The following is a 16,974-nucleotide window of genomic DNA, read 5'->3' as shown; positions in this document are numbered from 1 at the left end:
GTCTCCACCTCACTGTCTCCACCTCACTGACTCCGCCTCACAGTCTCCACCTCACTGACTCCACCTCACTGTCTCCACCTCACTGACTCCGCCTCACTGTCTCCTTCTCACTGACTCCACCTCTCTGTCTCCACCTCACTGACTCCGCCTCACTGTCTCCTTCTCACTGACTCCACCTCACTGTCTCCACCTCACTGAGTCCACCTCACTGACTCCACCTCACTGTCTCCACCTCACTGACTCCACCTCACTGTCTCCGTCTCACTGACTCCACCTCACTGTCATAACGTCCTCTGAGAACCTTTCTGCTGGCACCAAGAGGGTCGTCTTGCAGTGTTCTCAAGAACGTTCCCACACAGACACGATGCAGGGTTCTTCAGAGGCCTGGGGCTGATCTGGAGGGTTCCAGCAGTGTTCTGGGAATGTTTGGTTCCAGTTGTGTTATTTCTGCTCGTCATTCCTCGACACACTCAGCATCAACTCAGGAACACAGACCGTTTCTTTCCTATGAACCAAGTCACAACCAACCAACCACAACCAATGCAGAATGTCAAGAACCGTTCAGGGTTGGGGTTTTTTTGGGGGGGGGGGGGGGGTAAATCTAGTGAGTCAGCATTCTTGGTACAGAAGCAGAGGAACTTTAGAAACTTACAAAGTTGTGACTGGCTGGAGGAGCTGGCGTCGTCACACCAGCAGCCCTCCGCCATGTTTGTGTCATCCCAGACGCCTCTGCAGACACACAAAATAATTACATCAAAGAGTTGTCGGCTGTATGAATGGTTGTATAACTCACATCTAAGAGATAGCAGATGCATTATTTTCTGTTGTTGCACTACAGCGGCCTGAAACAGAGGCGGGTGGTGGAGTTACGGGGGGGGGGGTGATGCAATTTGGGGGATTTTATCTGGGCATGAGCAGACACGACGCAGGAAAACAAGATAAATCAGAGGAAGGAAAATGAATTAGAGAGAGAATGTGTTTTTATCTGGAGGCAGAACGCTCGCATCACACTCCATCTCCGACTCAATCTTCACCCAACACGCCGCTGCCTCGTCCTGCCGACACACGCGCTGCAAAAAATGACATTCAACCAGGGGGGAATGTTTCCCTTTGATTTCAAGATGATAACCTCGTAAACTACATCAAACCACTTCCCCTCAGACAGCTGATACTGCATCGGCAACTGTGTTGAAAACGTTCAGCAAGATCCCGTTGCGGTTGGGTTTAAACGCTAGAAATCACTGGGTGAGGTTCTGAGATGCGTTATGCGAAGGGGGCGGGTCCACGCTGGCATTCAGCAGGAGGGTCTTTTTACATGCTGTCAGTCTAACGAAGAGCTGAAGGTTTGCTGCGTGTTCCTGGTGACTGAGAGTTGAAGATGGTTCAACGGTGGCTGATACGCTGCATTTACCGCCGTCGTTGTTATCCAGCCGTCCAATCAGAGCGAGACATCAATCACAAAGGTCGTTGTCACATGCTACACATTTGAGGTCGCGTGGTTCAGTCTGTGTTGTCCAGGAGAACCACTCGACCTTGAACCAGTGGTTTTGTTCCTGCTGGGATTCTGTACCATAGCAACATGCTAAACAAGCTGCTTTGACACAGGCCTCAGGGTTCTGGTCAGGACGCCATCGTGCCGCTCTGTCGTGGTCGTCACATGACAGTTGTGCACACTGGCAGCAGAGCTAGTTATTGGTTTCCCATGATGCCGTTGGCCAGCAGAGGGCCTCTGCCACGACACGGTTAGTTGCTCAAACTCAATCGAACATTTAAATCCAGATGTTTGCGCTGAAGTGTTTACTGAACTAAAAACAGGAATGTACTCAGTAAGAGAGGCGTTTTTACAGAGCATCTGAGGTGCACAAGTGGATCCTCATCCATATGCATGTCTACGTAGGTAGTATGAAACACAATATATGCACGCGCACACACACACACAAACACACACACAAACACACGGGGGGGTTCATACAAACACGTGCATGATGGTGCATTAGCATGCAGTTTGCAGCGGCGAGCCCACAGAGCCACTCAGACGTGTCAATCTCCCCTCCGAGCTTTTCAAGCCGCTTCAATTTGGTCTGATCTCAGAGATTTATGAATTTGGAATTCAGCAGATAACACATCCCCTCATATCACTGTTAAGCCTGTCAGCGCCGCAGCGTTGGGGTGGGGGGGCCTGTTGGCCTCCCTTCATGAGTATGGATAAGCATGGTGACTGGCGGACACTGCTGTCAGCCAATCAGAAGCTGCTGCTCCCACTCAAGCGGCTTAGATCGTCCACCTGTGGTGTCGAGGGCAGAGCAGGGAAAAGGCCTCCGACCCAGAGAGGCTGACGTTTCCTGGGAGAGACAAACACAGGTCTCCAGGCGGCCATCAGGAGGAGAGAAACTAACTGTCAGACCTGATCTCTGCCGCCGCACAGAACCACAACCACAGCTCCCAGCTCCGCCCATTTCTGGATGACTGACGGGTGGCGAGCAACTCAAGATCCACCATCACATCCAGCTCAGTAAGAACAAAGCTGACGGGCTGATCATGGTATTGACACACAGACCCGCGCAGCCTCCATCGCTCACCTCTTCATGAAACAGCAGTGCTTCGACGATGAAAGTGAAGTGGACACCAAGTTAGAAGCTTCATCGTGGGGCACCTAAGAAACCGGTTCAGATGGAAAGAACACCCGCCCTGTCCATCTCTCATTGAGCTGAGAGAACATTGCTGTTGCTCCTCTCCCTCATGCTCTTACGTAACATTTATGGACGTGTGAATGTGTGAGCATGCTTGTGTGATATCGCCCTCACTGTAATGCAGAGAGGTGAAAGCTGGAAGTTGTTGTGTAGCTGCAGCCTGCCAAGACCAAGCTGCACTCCCTGGAAACAAGTGTGATTGGAGCTGTCAATCAGGCAGTCGGCAGCTCCGTCCTGACACGTTTGAGTCCTTCAGCTCTCACTGTCCACATCAACGTTTCCTCCGCTGACAGTTGTCAAGGACGCTCGGCTCCGAGGCTTCGGCTGATCGTGTCCCGTTGAAGGACTCGCTCTGATCTGAGGCCTTGCAGACTGACACCGCGGGAGGAAACTCTTCAACAGGATCAGGGGTTTTCATGGCTTCGATCAGATCTGCAGCCTGAACACAGCACAGCAGCTCAAAGTAGCGCAGCTTTGCCAACAGCTCACCAAGATGAAACGATGCAGCGACGAAAAGAACGACTCAGGAGCAGGAGGTTTCTGCCTTGACATCACAATGTGTCTGTAAGGTGGAGGATCTTAGGAGGTTTGGCCCAAAGTCCTGCAGGCATCAGTGCTCTAAAGATCCTGACACAAACCTTCCCTGTCACCTGCAGTGGTGTTGGACGACCGTCAGCATCTTCACTCTGCGTTTTGGTGAATATGCAACTTGTGCAGTGGACCCACGACATCCAGAGCTGACGTGAACATGGATGTAAACATGAATACGGGATCTCACTGCTGCAGAGAGGCTGGAGTTAGCAGCACCGTGTCAAAAGGGGCTGCCTCTCACGGATGACGACATGTTGGCTAATCTGAACTAACTCCTCTCAGACTGAAACCAACCCAGCGGGAGGCGGTGGGGGTGCGAGCCTGTTCCCCCCCGCCTCGCCGAACACAACACTCAAGGTTCCCGTCTTCACCGTTGAGGCGTCTGATAACACAAACACCCACCTGACAGTGAAGGATGAGAAGACGCAGGTGAAGGGAGGGAAACTGTCAGAGCCGCATGCAGGAAGTGAGTTGATTCTCGCCACTCTGACTTGGACGGAACGATGCTGGACGGCTGTTGACAAACAAGCGGTTTGACCAGCCTCTGTTTTGACAGCGCTCACTGTTTTCAAAGAGCAGGAGTGGCGAGGTAGACCTGTTTCTCCAGTGTCCTTCACCCTGTCTCGTCTTCCCTGGCGCTTTCTTTGATTCCTGCGGCGGCGAGAGTTTGGATTACAGTTCCCCGACACGTCCATCGCCCTGAGCGAGCGTCCTGTTGTCTACTGCATCTCTGAAACTCAGAAACAGGCAGGTCCGGCCAGACCGCCGCATTAAATATATATCACCTGAGCGGTTCAAGGGGAGTTCAGGCCCAGATAAGTCGGTTCATACGTTTCCTCTCTGAAAAATATATGATTGTTTACCTGCAGAAAAGTTATTACAGCTCATTTTATGGCCTTCAGTTAAAAAGGTGGAAGAGTCTCGCTGTGCTGCAGGGATTCTCTGGGTTTGATAAGCGCCACTATTTACTCTCAATAATCCCACTGCAACACGCAGGGTTAGGAAAGGCCAGTCGGACGATGCGTCCACAAGGGGGCCAGGGACGATGAAGCGGTGGTGGTGAACCAGTGCAAATAAAACAGATGTTTATATACATTATATACATGTACACATTATATAGAGAGTACATACATAGATATATATTGCGGTACTGTACTGATATTCCAGCCCCTAGTATCAGTATCACATTCAGTGTTTCTTTTTCTGACACCAGGAGTTAGAATGTCCACATTATTAAGACTCTCCAGCTGGAAGCACCAGTCTGACATTTTCAGTTAATAATGTAGAACGTTGCTCTATGGATCGTGTCATATTGCCCTGCTATATATTGAAGGAGACACAATTTGAAGCTATGCGCTGGAGTCTGCAAGAGGGGACAATCCAAACACTCCAATGAGTCAGACGGTACCACACACACTGTAAGTGAGAAGACATTCTCAAAATAAATCAAAACCCGAGTCTAAATAACACCAACACATTGGGTGAGAGAAAGGACCTCACATTCCAACAAACTAGAACACTTCCTGTCCTAGGCTCACGTGAACGGAGAAGGAGTAGATCACCTAAAAGCCCACTGGTGACGCCACCATGAGGAAGTGATGGTCGCGACCTGAGAGAACACCTGGAGGGTTCTCAAATATACCTTTTAGCTGTTTAGCTATCGTTAGCTGTCAGTGTCCGTTAGCTTCAAGCTAAACATACATTATGAGCCCTTTCACTGGTGAATACTTGAAAGAGATGAATAACTTGTACCATACATGCATACGGTTCCTCGCCAATCTCTTCAAAGTTCATGTCCAGCAGCTACATTAGCATTAGCATTAGCAACAACCAGAGGAAGAAACAGAGGAAGGTGACAACGCTGTCATGCGGTGAACCGTCCTGCCGTCCACCGGGTGAATGAGGGAATGGTTTCAGACACAGGAAGCTCCACAAGGAGGACAGTCGGCTGCTAATGGCTTCACTGCTGAATAATTACAGTCCAACCCTGCTCTGCTAATGGACACGTACACACACACACACACACACACACACACACACACACACACAATTACAATAAGACAACTTAAATGAGATGTTTGCCACACACACATAAACACACCATTACAATGAGACAGAATGTAAATGCACTCACACACAAATATAGACACACACACACACACACACACATTTCAATAAAAGGGAGGCTTAAATGAGATTCGCCTCTCTCTCCATCACACACACACTTCCTGCCGGTGAGTGAAGTGTCAAGTTAAGCAGAATGAATGGACTCATTCTGAAAACACAAATTGCAAAGTAAACAGATTAGAGTGAAAACAGACTCCTGGAGCTGCCCCGTCTCTCCATCACCCATCATCCCTCCTTCCCTCTCTCCCTCCATCCCCGTCTCAATCTCTTTATCTCCCCCCAAGAGTCACAGCAGCTTTTACACGCTGCACATTCTCAACCTGTAATCAATACTTCCATGGATTCACTTCTGGAGGAGAAGACAACTCGCACTTTTCTTCTTCTGAGCTGAGCACGAGCGCACTTGATGTCAGGATCCAATTTAATACATTATTGAACACTAATTGGGTTTTTAATTTATAGTTTTGATTTTATGTAACTTGGACTGGCTGACACTCAGATTTAACGAGTCTAATGAGGTCAAGTAAGTTGCTTGGTTGGAAGAAGTGACGATTCCAACACCACCTGTTTCAGGAGGACGCTATGAGTTCCCTCCCCGCCTGATGGGGGCGCTACAGCTCAACAGCATCGCCAAAACTCTGACTGGACCTGAGGCCTGCTGCTGCTCAACACCTCCTTGAGGACGCAATGACTTCAGTGCTTCATCTAAGAGAGCTTCAGGCTGGAGCTTCCAGCACCAGAGTTATCTGAGCGCCCTCGGAGGAGCGGCGAAAGAGCGCCGCCATAAAGAGGGACGACTCGCAGGACATAACCTGCATTGGTCTTTGCCACTGAGTTTGAACGGTCTCAGGAACAGAGATCTGGGCCTCCAGACAGCAGGAACCGTGACTGACGGGACAGGATCAGACGGATCCTTCAACCAAGGATTTCATCTCTGTTGAGGAACTCCATTTCCAGGTGGACGCAGGAGCCAGCCGAGGCTCCTCCTACCTGAGCTTCCTGATGATGTCATCCTCATCTCTCTTCCCTCGGTCTGCTCTTCATTAAAAACAACGGTATCATCATTTTACACTGCGCACACACAAATGCACACAGTCACAAACAGATTACAATCAATAGGCAATCTCCCCCTGGCGTACAAAAGATGCACCGCCTTGGACGCCATTGAGCCACTTTGAGTAACGACGTGTCTGTGTGAAGCGCTGCTTTAAGTCCCACAGCGGTGCTGCTTGGCCCCTACATTGTGATAAAACTGGATTTTATCTGGTGGGCAGATGCGGACATACGGCCGCTGATTTATCCTCCACTTCCTGTTGCTCGCTCTCCTTCCTCGGCAGGAACATGGGATGATTTGATAGGAGGTTTTGAGACGGTCCTCCTGTTGCTGAGGAGAACCTCTGCCGCTTCTCCCTCATCTCAGGTTGGAGGAATGAAGACGGAGGACGATGGCGCCGTTTCAGTCTCAAAGCCTCAAGCTGGTGTTGGTGGTGCTCCTTCTCGCCGTTGGAGCAGGAAGAACTTGACTGCAGCTTTGGAGGCAGACGCAGCTGGAGGTTGTCTTGATGTTGTGACGTTGCTGGGCCGGAGCACCGTCATCACAGCTGACACGCTGTCTGAAACAGAGTGAAGTGTCCAGCGTATTTGAGTTAATAAAAACGATTTATGGAAAGGAAAACTTCCCCCAAAAAATGCCTCGTGACCAGCAAATCCATTCAGCTCGCCAAGGACTTAACACATCTGATGATCAGCAACGACCAAACAGGCAGAAGGAGGTTTGGATGCGTGGAGTCAGTCTGTCTCTGTCAGCGGGAGAATCCCAACCCGTCCAAACCTTTAAATGAGACAACTGGAGCGACAGCAGCTCTCGCTCATTTGTGAGGCGACAATTCAATTAAACCAAACAGCTCGACGCACAGCAGCCCTGCGCTTCCTGGCACCGCACGTCGCCGCCATTTAGAGGCATCCTGCCTGACTGGACGAGCCTCAGGGGCTCAGCTTTAGGAGCCCAAAGTCCAGAATATTACATAATGGACCCGCCCGCCGGGAACGCTGCGTTCTGGCGTCCCAGGCAACAGGTGAATCTCCACAATGCACATTTGAGCGGCTCACACATTTCCTGGACTACAATGAGCGTGCTGCTGCCAAGTGTTTATGGTAATGCTCCATTCAGGGGAAGAATGGCGGATTAGTGCAGCGGCGGAGCTGGACTGGCTCCATGTCCATCCTGCGGCCCTGAGGAGCTGCTGGCCAACCCTGGCAGGACGGGAGGGGCCGGCACTCGCTCGCCTACAGGCCTCAGTTTCATCAAATGTGTCAGGGACAGACTTCTCTCCTGCAGGTGTGACTGAATGTTTGTTCCCAGTCGAGGTGATGAAGGCTCACTTTAAGTAAAAACTGCTTTTGTTCCAAACAAAAGATGCGCTTATTTATATTTATGAAACCAATACTTCTATATTGTGCTCATTCATTTCAGAAAAGCATATTTCTACTTCAAATTTAGTTGTAATACTGCAGTTTCCCTGAGAACGAACCTTAAATTATGCCATTTATCTCAAGCAGGAGCTGAACGACGCGAGCTATCGCTAGCTCTTCCTGTTCTAACGGTCCTTGAATGACTCACGGAACAAGAACCAAGTCTAAGCTGAGAATTGGGATATTTCATCAAAACACCAACAGGCACATTCAGGCCTTTCTTTGCTGCTGCTGCTGTCTTTATTGATGCAGTTTGTCTGCGTTTCCTGAGCAGTAACAAGCGAGGGGAGAGGTCTGCTCCATCTTTTCTTACCTTTATTCTGCTCTCATTGTCGTTCTGCGTCGCAGCTGATGTATAAAGCTGATCGCCATGGCAACTACAAGCTCTACTGACAAGAACTTACACGAAAATCATTTGAAATTAAAAATGTTCATTCTTATTCAGTTGCTTCGTCACTTCCTTAAAGGAATTAGGATCTTTTTAATTTCATGTTACTTTAATCATGATTAAACTATTGCAATGCACCGGCAGGCCGAGGGCCACTGGCTTTGTTGTGCACGTGTGATTCTTCTTCATTGGTGTCAATAATATCACGTTTAGCCCCAGAGGTCCAGAGTCACAGCAGGAAGTGCGGGTTGTTACATACTAAGGTCACCTGTCGTCTCTGTGCACACAAACCCAAATCAGCTGAAGATGTAGAGCTTTTTGCTCAGGAAAGTTCCATCTTTGTCATCTCCTCTACAGTTTAGTTCTCCACTTGTGTCATTTGGCGATGCCCTTGATATTTACGAGAGATGGATTTGGTCTATGGGAGCGACTGAGCGATGGCCGAGACTTTTAACAAGTTCTGCTGTTATTGCTGCCAGGCGGGCGTCTGGCTCCTGGGGGAGTTCACGGCTCGCTATCTGGAGTGCTGCATCAGATTGGAAATATCTGACAGAACAAAAGATCTGATTCATTCTTTCAGCGCTTCATCGTCTACAAACAGGAGGAGGAAGTTAAACAAGAGAGACGCAGGTTGTGGCCTCGCTGAGGGGTTGACCCCTGAGACACGGATGAGGGTAAACGCACGAGCGTCGCGGCGTTTGTCACCGTTTGTCAGCTTTACAAAATTGAGCTCAATCTTATGATAAAAGCTAGAATTTCAGCAGGAGAGTGCATCTTGTCATATATTAACCAGCGGCAAACGCAAACAATTTTCATACAAGCGTCAATACCAGATGATCGCATCACCCCGTTGACAAGTTTCTGTTGCGTGTGTTTCCTTGACAACTGAAATTAAATGTTGAATTAAGTTCGAAATTCTGTGAAACTGAATAAATCAGCGTGTTCAGAACAGATGGACACATGTCGACGTCGAGCCGGGTGACATTCATGGCGCCGGCGCCCGGCTGACTCCAGACCCGCAGGGCAGGTGTGGGGATGCTGGCGCCGATCAGCTCGGTCCAGTATTTACTGATTCCACGCTGAAGACCCGCGCTGTTACCAGTGGTGTTCCTCCTCCATACTGAAGGTTCCGGTGGGAGGGAGCAGGGAGGCCACTTTGTTCCTCTGAGTTATCGATAAATGACAGGGTCAAAACCAGAATTCACCTGTTGGTTATTTTCTGAAAGGAGAGGGCTTCCCCTCCGTATCCAGGCAGGACGTCACAACGTGTCAGTGGCGAGGGGGGCGAGACCACCGCTGCAAGCTGAATGTCTCCAGCAGAATATCTGTTTCATTCTTTCCCTCAGAGAAGCTGGCGGCTGTCAGTGCAGCGGACCGCTCGGCGCTGCCGGCTGTCACCTACGTTCCGTACAGGAAACTATCAATGACACCTGTCAGACCCGTCCCCCTCCTCCTCTTCATCCTCCTGGCGTTCCTTGTGCCAGCTCGGTTATTCCTCATCCATAAGGCATCACCTTATGCTGCTTTGCCACTTAACTTGCATGCAAAGTAAGTGGAAGGGTGTTTCTGGCCACGATGACGCCCACGTTCTGCGTTCCCCGATGTGGGTCATTCTATAAACGGTGTAAAACTACAGTCATGTGAGGAGGGACCTTCGCTGTAGCTTCCTCCATGTCAGCAGCGATAAGGTGGCGTCTGAGCTTCGGGGTTGAGGTGTCACCTGCTGGCAACGGCCTCCCATCATCCCTCGCCGGGGTGCGTCTCCACTTGCTGATGGCTTTATCACAGCAGGAACTGGCCAGAGGCAGCTTTGACGGAGTCACATGATCGGTACGAGCTGGAGTCAGCTCGACGGATGATGTTGAGGCTGAAACCCAAACCGGGTCCGGAGGCCTGTGGGGGCCACGCCAACATGACGTTACATGAACACATGAGCTCAGGAACTCATGGATGCTTTGGCATTTTTGTGGCTTTAAAAAGTTTTACTGGATGTGAAAAGGATTTGTTTACCTTCTTGTGTCAAGGCTGAATTGAAACCCCCCCCATCTGCAGTGGAAGTAATCGCTCCACATCATCAAAAATGTTGTTTACGTGGTTTTGCAGTAATGAAGGTTGATGGGCTGTGTTTCAGACGGTTGTGTATGTGGGTGGGAATCAGAGCCGGAGTAACTCAGCATAGGATAACATCACCGCAAGAATAGCAAGAGCAGCAGCGGCGGCGGCCTCAGGACATCTGCTCACCAGGAGAGGCAGCCTTTACTCACTACTCTGTTTCAACTGAAATCAAATTATAAAAATAAAAGAGTGGCATCGCAGATTAGAGACAAGAGACCTGTCAAAATCGTGATGGGTGGATCTGTGAGGGAACTGAGCCACCAGTCAACGCCACGAGCTGCTCCTGCGCCCTGCTCTCCATGCCAGCTGGTATTCACCCTGCCTGATCGGTGCCATGAGGTTTGCATTTAATTCACCCCCCCAAAAAAAGATAGAACGGGAGAAGACTCCTGGAGCCCTCATTGGATCCTCCACAGCAGTCGCACCTTCAACGGCGCATCTTTGTCGTTTCACGTTAGACAAGGTTGATGGAAACACAAAAAAAAGTTCAAAACCTTTGCAAGAAAGGTTCTGACACTCACCTCAGGTGGATTCCTTTTTGTGGCGAAGATTAAATGCACAAAGTCGGCCACTGGAGACCCGAGTTTGAATCACGTGACTGACCAGCTGTTTCTGCCGCCGCCAAGCTCTCAAACTTGGTCTTCAGGTCAGGTCAGCAGCGACATGTCCGTTCCTGGTCGCTGCAAGTAAACTTGCCCGAATGAAGGTCATTCCTTCTTCTTCTATTCATGCTGCTACAGCCATGTTCTCTCTACCGCCATCCTCTGGTGGACCTGTCATTCGCTTCAGTTGATGGTAGCACATCGAAGGTCTAGTTCCTTTTTGCAACATGTCCACAGTTAGCTTGATGAATTTAATGGGAACACATCCGGTGAGCCGGACTCATCCTGGCTGCCGCCATCAGGAGTATGTCTCATGTGACCTTGCTGCTCTGGGTTTACCAGCTCACTGAACAAGCATCCTTCAGTTCTGGTGATACAAGCGAGGCGGTGTGGCGTGTTAGGACAGAGCCTTCCCGGTGTGGAGGAGTGGGGCGTGTTACCGGGGATAACTGACACATCTCCAACGCCGCTCCTCCAGGAGAACACATTCATGGATGAGACGCTCCGCTCATTTCTCTGGAGAGGCGGATAGATTGCTGCTCTCTCTCCTAACTATCCAATCGCTCTTTGTTAAACAAGGCACAAACCCAATTACAAAGTGCCACATGCTGACAGTTTATTAACATCATCGCCGCCAGGGAGAGGCTGGGGCCGTTCAGCAGCGGAGGGGGCATGTGCTTCCTGTTTGAAGATGAAAGATTGTCCTCTTATTCAGAGGGTTTGTGTTTAGAGAGGCTGGACAGGTAATCAGTTAGACTTCATATTCATCTTAAGGTTTTCAGAGACCGGGAGGCACAAACAAGCCCGATGCCGCAGGTCAGGGTTTCCTGTTTTGCAGAGAGCTCGGAAAGGCTAATGGAGCAATATCTCGGAGCTGCGTCTGATCTCAGCCTCTGATCACTTCATTAAACTGATGTTGATGAATGCACAAAGCAGCCAGGCGCGCAGGCCGACGCAGCAGATGCATCTTAATCACGGCGAACAGGAGAGGAAGGTGGGACGCATGTAATCACTCACTCACTTCCTGCCTTCCTCTCCACCTTCATCCTCACTGTAATGAACTCATTCATGACTGAGCAGATCTGCCACCTCTCACAAATGGAGGCTAGCAGGAGTGGAGCTGAGGTGAGACCACCGCTGGAGACAGCCGCTCAACCACGGACCCTCTGTGGGCGCCGTTTCTGCTTTACTGGGGAACATGTACACTCTTCATCCAGGCAAAAACCCAGCATCAGTGACTTCTGTCTTCTGCAACTGAAGTTAATTTTAGCATCTTTTCTGGCGTGATGCTACGCTCCGTTACGCACAAACATCACCTGCCCACCATGATGGTGTTCAACCACAAACACCTCAGCTATTTTTAGACACGAGTTTACCCGGGGACTGTGAATGCACCAAACACAGCTGACGCCTAGAGAAGCTACCTGAGGTTCACCATGGGATCGTTGGTGTTGATCCACCTGTGCAGTACTGGAACAAAAGAAGGGACCGCTTCTGTTCGAACCCGTCAGGCCAGAATGAAGGTGTTTGTACCTGGAATCTGAGGTTGTTTTATCTTGACAAAGACCATTTCTAGAGATGAGTGACAGTGAAACCTTGCCGCCAGGGGCTGTGGGCTGCCGAGGCACCGCTCGCTCGGGGGCCTCTGTGGTGGTTTACAAACAGCTACGTCGCATCGTCGTGGTGAGACCTCCCATCTCTGATACCATCTTCAGTTGGAGCGCTGCAGAGACGTCCAAGACTCAACGGGGTTCCCTGGTTTAAGGCTCGTCTCCACCGAGACCATCACCACCAACTACGTAGCAGAGTGTTTAAGCAGCTAAACTGGCTCTGACTGTTCTCCTGCCCGATAGCACCGAGCCGTTTCCATGGAGATTCTAGCATCTCAAAAGCCCAGAGTGCCATGACAGATGAAAAAAAATAAAAAATAGACCGACTGCGAATAAAAAAGCTGCAAGTGTGGTCGGTGTAGCTGCTCCACATGATTATTTGCCCTGACCCCCTACGGCCACGTAACACATGTACGTGTTTCAGCCGTTACCAGGAAACGACTCACAGATCAAGTTGACGGTTTAGGATGTAATCCGACAAAATACCTTTAAAAGGGAATACCAGAAATCTGGGTGAGGGAATCCTGCCTGACATTAGTGAGCCAATGAATGACCCTCTAACATGGGACATCAGCGAGTCCAGGAGAACTGTGTCTCCCACTCATCTCCTTGCTCCGCCTCCCACTGGACAGCGTGTTGGGGGACCAAGGTGCCGTGGCTAAAACTAAAGCTACTTCCTTCCTTGTAGCAAATGTGAGCCATAAATCTAGCATATGGCTCACCGGGGGCCACCAGCAGGTTTATAGCCACTCGGGGGGTGGTGTTGGTGGTGGTGGTGGGGGGGTTTGTGGACTGGTCCAGCCATTAAAATGGGCCACATGCCATTAGAGTGGACACACTATAGCATAATGTTGTATAATTTCCCTCTACTTTAGACCGATTAATTATTCATTTATCCTCCCGCCGGAGCCGAGGAGGCAGAGTCCTGGTCACATACATCAAGGGTGTGTGTGTGTGTGTGTGTGTGTTTGTGTGTGTGTGTGTGTGTGTGTGTGTGTGTGTGTGTGTGTGTGCCCGCGCACTTGAGCTACATGCGGTCACATATCTGAAAACAAATAATCAAAACATCATCTTTTTAGAGTTCAGGAATCACATGAAAGGAGCAGCTTCCAGTCTGATGGCTGCGTATTCAGAGTGACGGCGTGAACACCAACCAAGGAGGTCAACCACTAATTGATTTCACACTCGTCAGGATAACAATGTACAACAACAAACAATTCTCTTGTTAGTTAACTCGCTGCACACAGAAAGACACCAGAATATATAGGTGTGTGTGTGTATACATGTATACACACACACACACACACACACACAGGACCTTGCGCCGGCCGGTCGTGTCATTTCACTGATGGCTGTTATTAACAGCAGCTTTAATCGGTGTGGTCCATAATGGCGATGTGTCAGTGAGGGCAGCTCCGCTCTGCCCTGCTGAACGTTGAGTTTCATCTCGTTGGTCTGCTCTGTCTTAAAGAGCCAGATATTTCCCTCAGGTGTTGGCGGGGAGGTAACAGTCAGCTGAAAGCAAAGAGAAGGCTCTGCACCCGCATGTGTGCGCCTCTGTAGGTTCATACTTAAAGTTGTGTTGTGTTCTCCTTGGTCGTCTCACACGTTCACGTCAGTTTCAAACAGGAACATCCATGTTTTAGAGGAAACCAATCACACGTAAGCGTACGGCTACAAAATGTGATCACTGTCATGATTCTGCTTTCTGGCAAGTTCCATATCTTCTTCCTGAAAACCCTTTCATGTGATATGAGAACCTTCTTTCTTTGGTTCCGCTCTCCTACCAAAAGGCCTTCGTTCTGACTGGAGGTAAAAAGAGAAGAATGAGCCGTGAGTGAAGCCATTGTCTGCTGCCGCGCCCTCACATTTTTAGCGACCTGCTGCCACTTTAACCATTCGGTTTTCCTGCTTTAATCCTCCTGGGAAGACCGCCGGAGCCTGGCGGAATGAGTCGGATCAAACGGCTCCTCCCCCGTCTCCCACCTCAGCATCAGAACAAGGACGCTCTGTTTTTTCAGGGGGATTCACAGGTAACCAGAGCCGCCGCCGCCACCACCTGGACACTTTCACCCTTCGGATCGCTTTCTCCACCTGAAGCTGAGCCTTGTCCAGCACTAAATGACCGCGATGTAATTAGTCTCAAGGACACAAAGACCCCAACAGCCCCTTCACGATCGGCACGGGGGGGCAGACATCTCAATGACTCATTAGGAGACGACAGATTAGATAACACAGGTTTAGGATGTCCTCTGCCCTGCCGTCTACCTGCTGACAGGTGAGCTGGCTCCGCCTCCCACGTCTCCACAACTCTTATTACCTGTCTGGTGCAAGGGTCTGGACCCGTCCCGTGGGGCCTGCTAATGGATGTAACGAGAGGGGCAGACGGGCGTTCGGTGACGGGGTCTTGTTTCGAAGGTGAGGAGGGCGAGCTGCCGACATCGGAAGGAGGAGGGAAGAATGGAAACAAGCTGGGAATGAAAGAGGAGAGGAGAGATTTAATTGGATGGTGATGGATACCGATCTCACACACACACACACACACACACACACACACACACACACACACACACACTCTAAGTAATAACCAATCCAGGATTTGACATTCTAGATAAATTCCACATCTATTTTCAGAGTCATGAAGTCATCCCTGTTTCTTAGCCAGATTTTTAGGAGTTTGACACAACAAAGAGCCGTACAGACGCGGTGTGACGGCGGCCGAGAGCCCGGCTACATGGGATTTATGCAGCAAGATGGAGAGTTCTGCAGGCGATGCTCTTCTGTCAGTGAAACCCACAAACTCACAGCCCGGCTTATTTTACGACCTGAAATTAAATCCCTCCCGTCACTGCCTTTCCTGAAATGTACTGCTGGTAAATCTACAGTTCCGTCCCTCACGTTCAAGTCCAAACTATCCAACAGCAGGTCAAAAGCCGATAAACGCTTTGGTCTTGATTACAGCAATGAAGGTCCCTCAGAAGACCTCACCAGGCTGCTGATGATTCCAGCCGCAACGCTGCTGCAGAATCAGGCGCGTGTTCACCCCCCCCAGGAACTGTAATATGGTCTAACTCACTTTTCAGGCTTTAAACATCCTGCTGGTACCTTCTTACATCTGTGACTTATTGACCCGGTTTGTGGCCTGGTGGTCATTAGGAAGCACGTCTGGAGCCCTGCTGGTTCCTCCAGGTCACGGATGGCGGCGAAGGCTGACTGGCCGCTTGCTATTAGAGCGCCCACACTTTCTCTGTGGAACCCAGACACACTAATTTGCCATCGTCTGTGAAAACTCTTCTTAAACTTTCCTCTTTGTGAAGGCTTTTGGAAATGTTGACATGTGCTTTTATTATTTGATTCTATTCACTTTGTCTCAGTTTTCCTTTTATCTGCTCGTCTGGTTTTATATAATTTTTATTTGTTAAAACACTTAATACCACGAATGTGAAAGCGGCATAAAGACTGTTATTCTAGAGTTATGTTTAAAGGTTAAGTATGCAGTAATAGCTCTTAATTTATTGCATCTCCATTAGTAGGTGGCTCAGACTGTGAGCAACATATGAAGTGGCTCAGTGGGGGAGGGACGGTACCACCTTCAAGATGCCTGTAAAACATTAAATCAAATGGAAAGTTGTGTATCTGTGATACGAGGCGAAGCTGAACGCTGCTGGTCCTTCAGGCTGATGTGTTGAGTGCCTGACTGAAGAGTAACTCAACTGCTGACAACTGAGTTCTTGTGCCTAGCTTGTAGCAACATGAGCATAGCAACGTGAGCGTAGCAACGTGAGCGTAGCAACGTGAGCGTAGCAACATGAGTGTAGCAGCATGAGCGTAGCAACATGAGCGTAGCAACATGAGCGTAGCAACGTGAGCCTAGTGTAGCAACGTGAGCCTAGTGTAGCAATGTGAGCCTAGTGTAGCACCGTGAGCATAGCATAGCAACATGTGCTTAGCATAGTGAAATGAGCCTAGCGTAGCAACGTGAGCATAGCATAGCAACATGTGCTTAGCATAGTGAAATGAGCCTAGCGTAGCAACGTGAGTATAGCATAGCAACATGTGCTTAGCATAGTGAAATGAGCCTAGCATAGTAAAATGAGCGCAGCAGATTGCTGACATGTTGCTTGCTACCTGACATTTTACATTTTAAGACCAAAAAAAACCCCTCTGGCAAGTTTTAAAAACTTTTTATGAAATTAGGGCAGTTATTTTGTGGGCTAATGTATTGGTTGTCGTCATGTGGCCTCTCTAGCTGGGACTCACAGACGTTTCTGTTCTCAGAATTAGAGGAACTCCACTTCAAACATTTTAAGGGACTTTTCAATTATCTTGGATGAAATTTGAATCTCATTCGTGTAGGTGAACACCACTGTCTGAGCCAG

At 49.5% G+C, this 16,974-nt stretch overlaps 1 protein-coding gene across 1 annotated transcript in view; it reads right to left on the bottom strand.

Annotated features, from left to right (window-relative positions):
* Positions 1-708: 708 nt before the first annotated feature.
* LOC147251583 (uncharacterized) overlaps positions 709-16,974 on the bottom strand; it is a 61,522-nt gene continuing 45,256 nt past the window's right edge. Inside the window, exons 7-8 of the mRNA XM_086222766.1 lie at positions 14,916-15,066; positions 709-729 (exon numbers count right to left, since the gene is read on the bottom strand). Coding sequence (XP_086078892.1) covers positions 715-729; positions 14,916-15,066 — 166 coding nt within the window. The 3' untranslated portion in view covers positions 709-714. The remainder of the gene's footprint in view (positions 730-14,915; positions 15,067-16,974) is intronic.

The sequence above is a fragment of the Aulostomus chinensis genome, chromosome 13, assembly GCF_037954235.1.
Source record: "Aulostomus chinensis isolate RoL2024-O1b breed Wild chromosome 13, RoL_Achi_v1.0, whole genome shotgun sequence".
Classification (NCBI taxonomy): Eukaryota; Metazoa; Chordata; class Actinopteri; order Syngnathiformes; family Aulostomidae; genus Aulostomus; species Aulostomus chinensis.
This window is presented reverse-complemented; position numbering and strand designations above follow the sequence as displayed.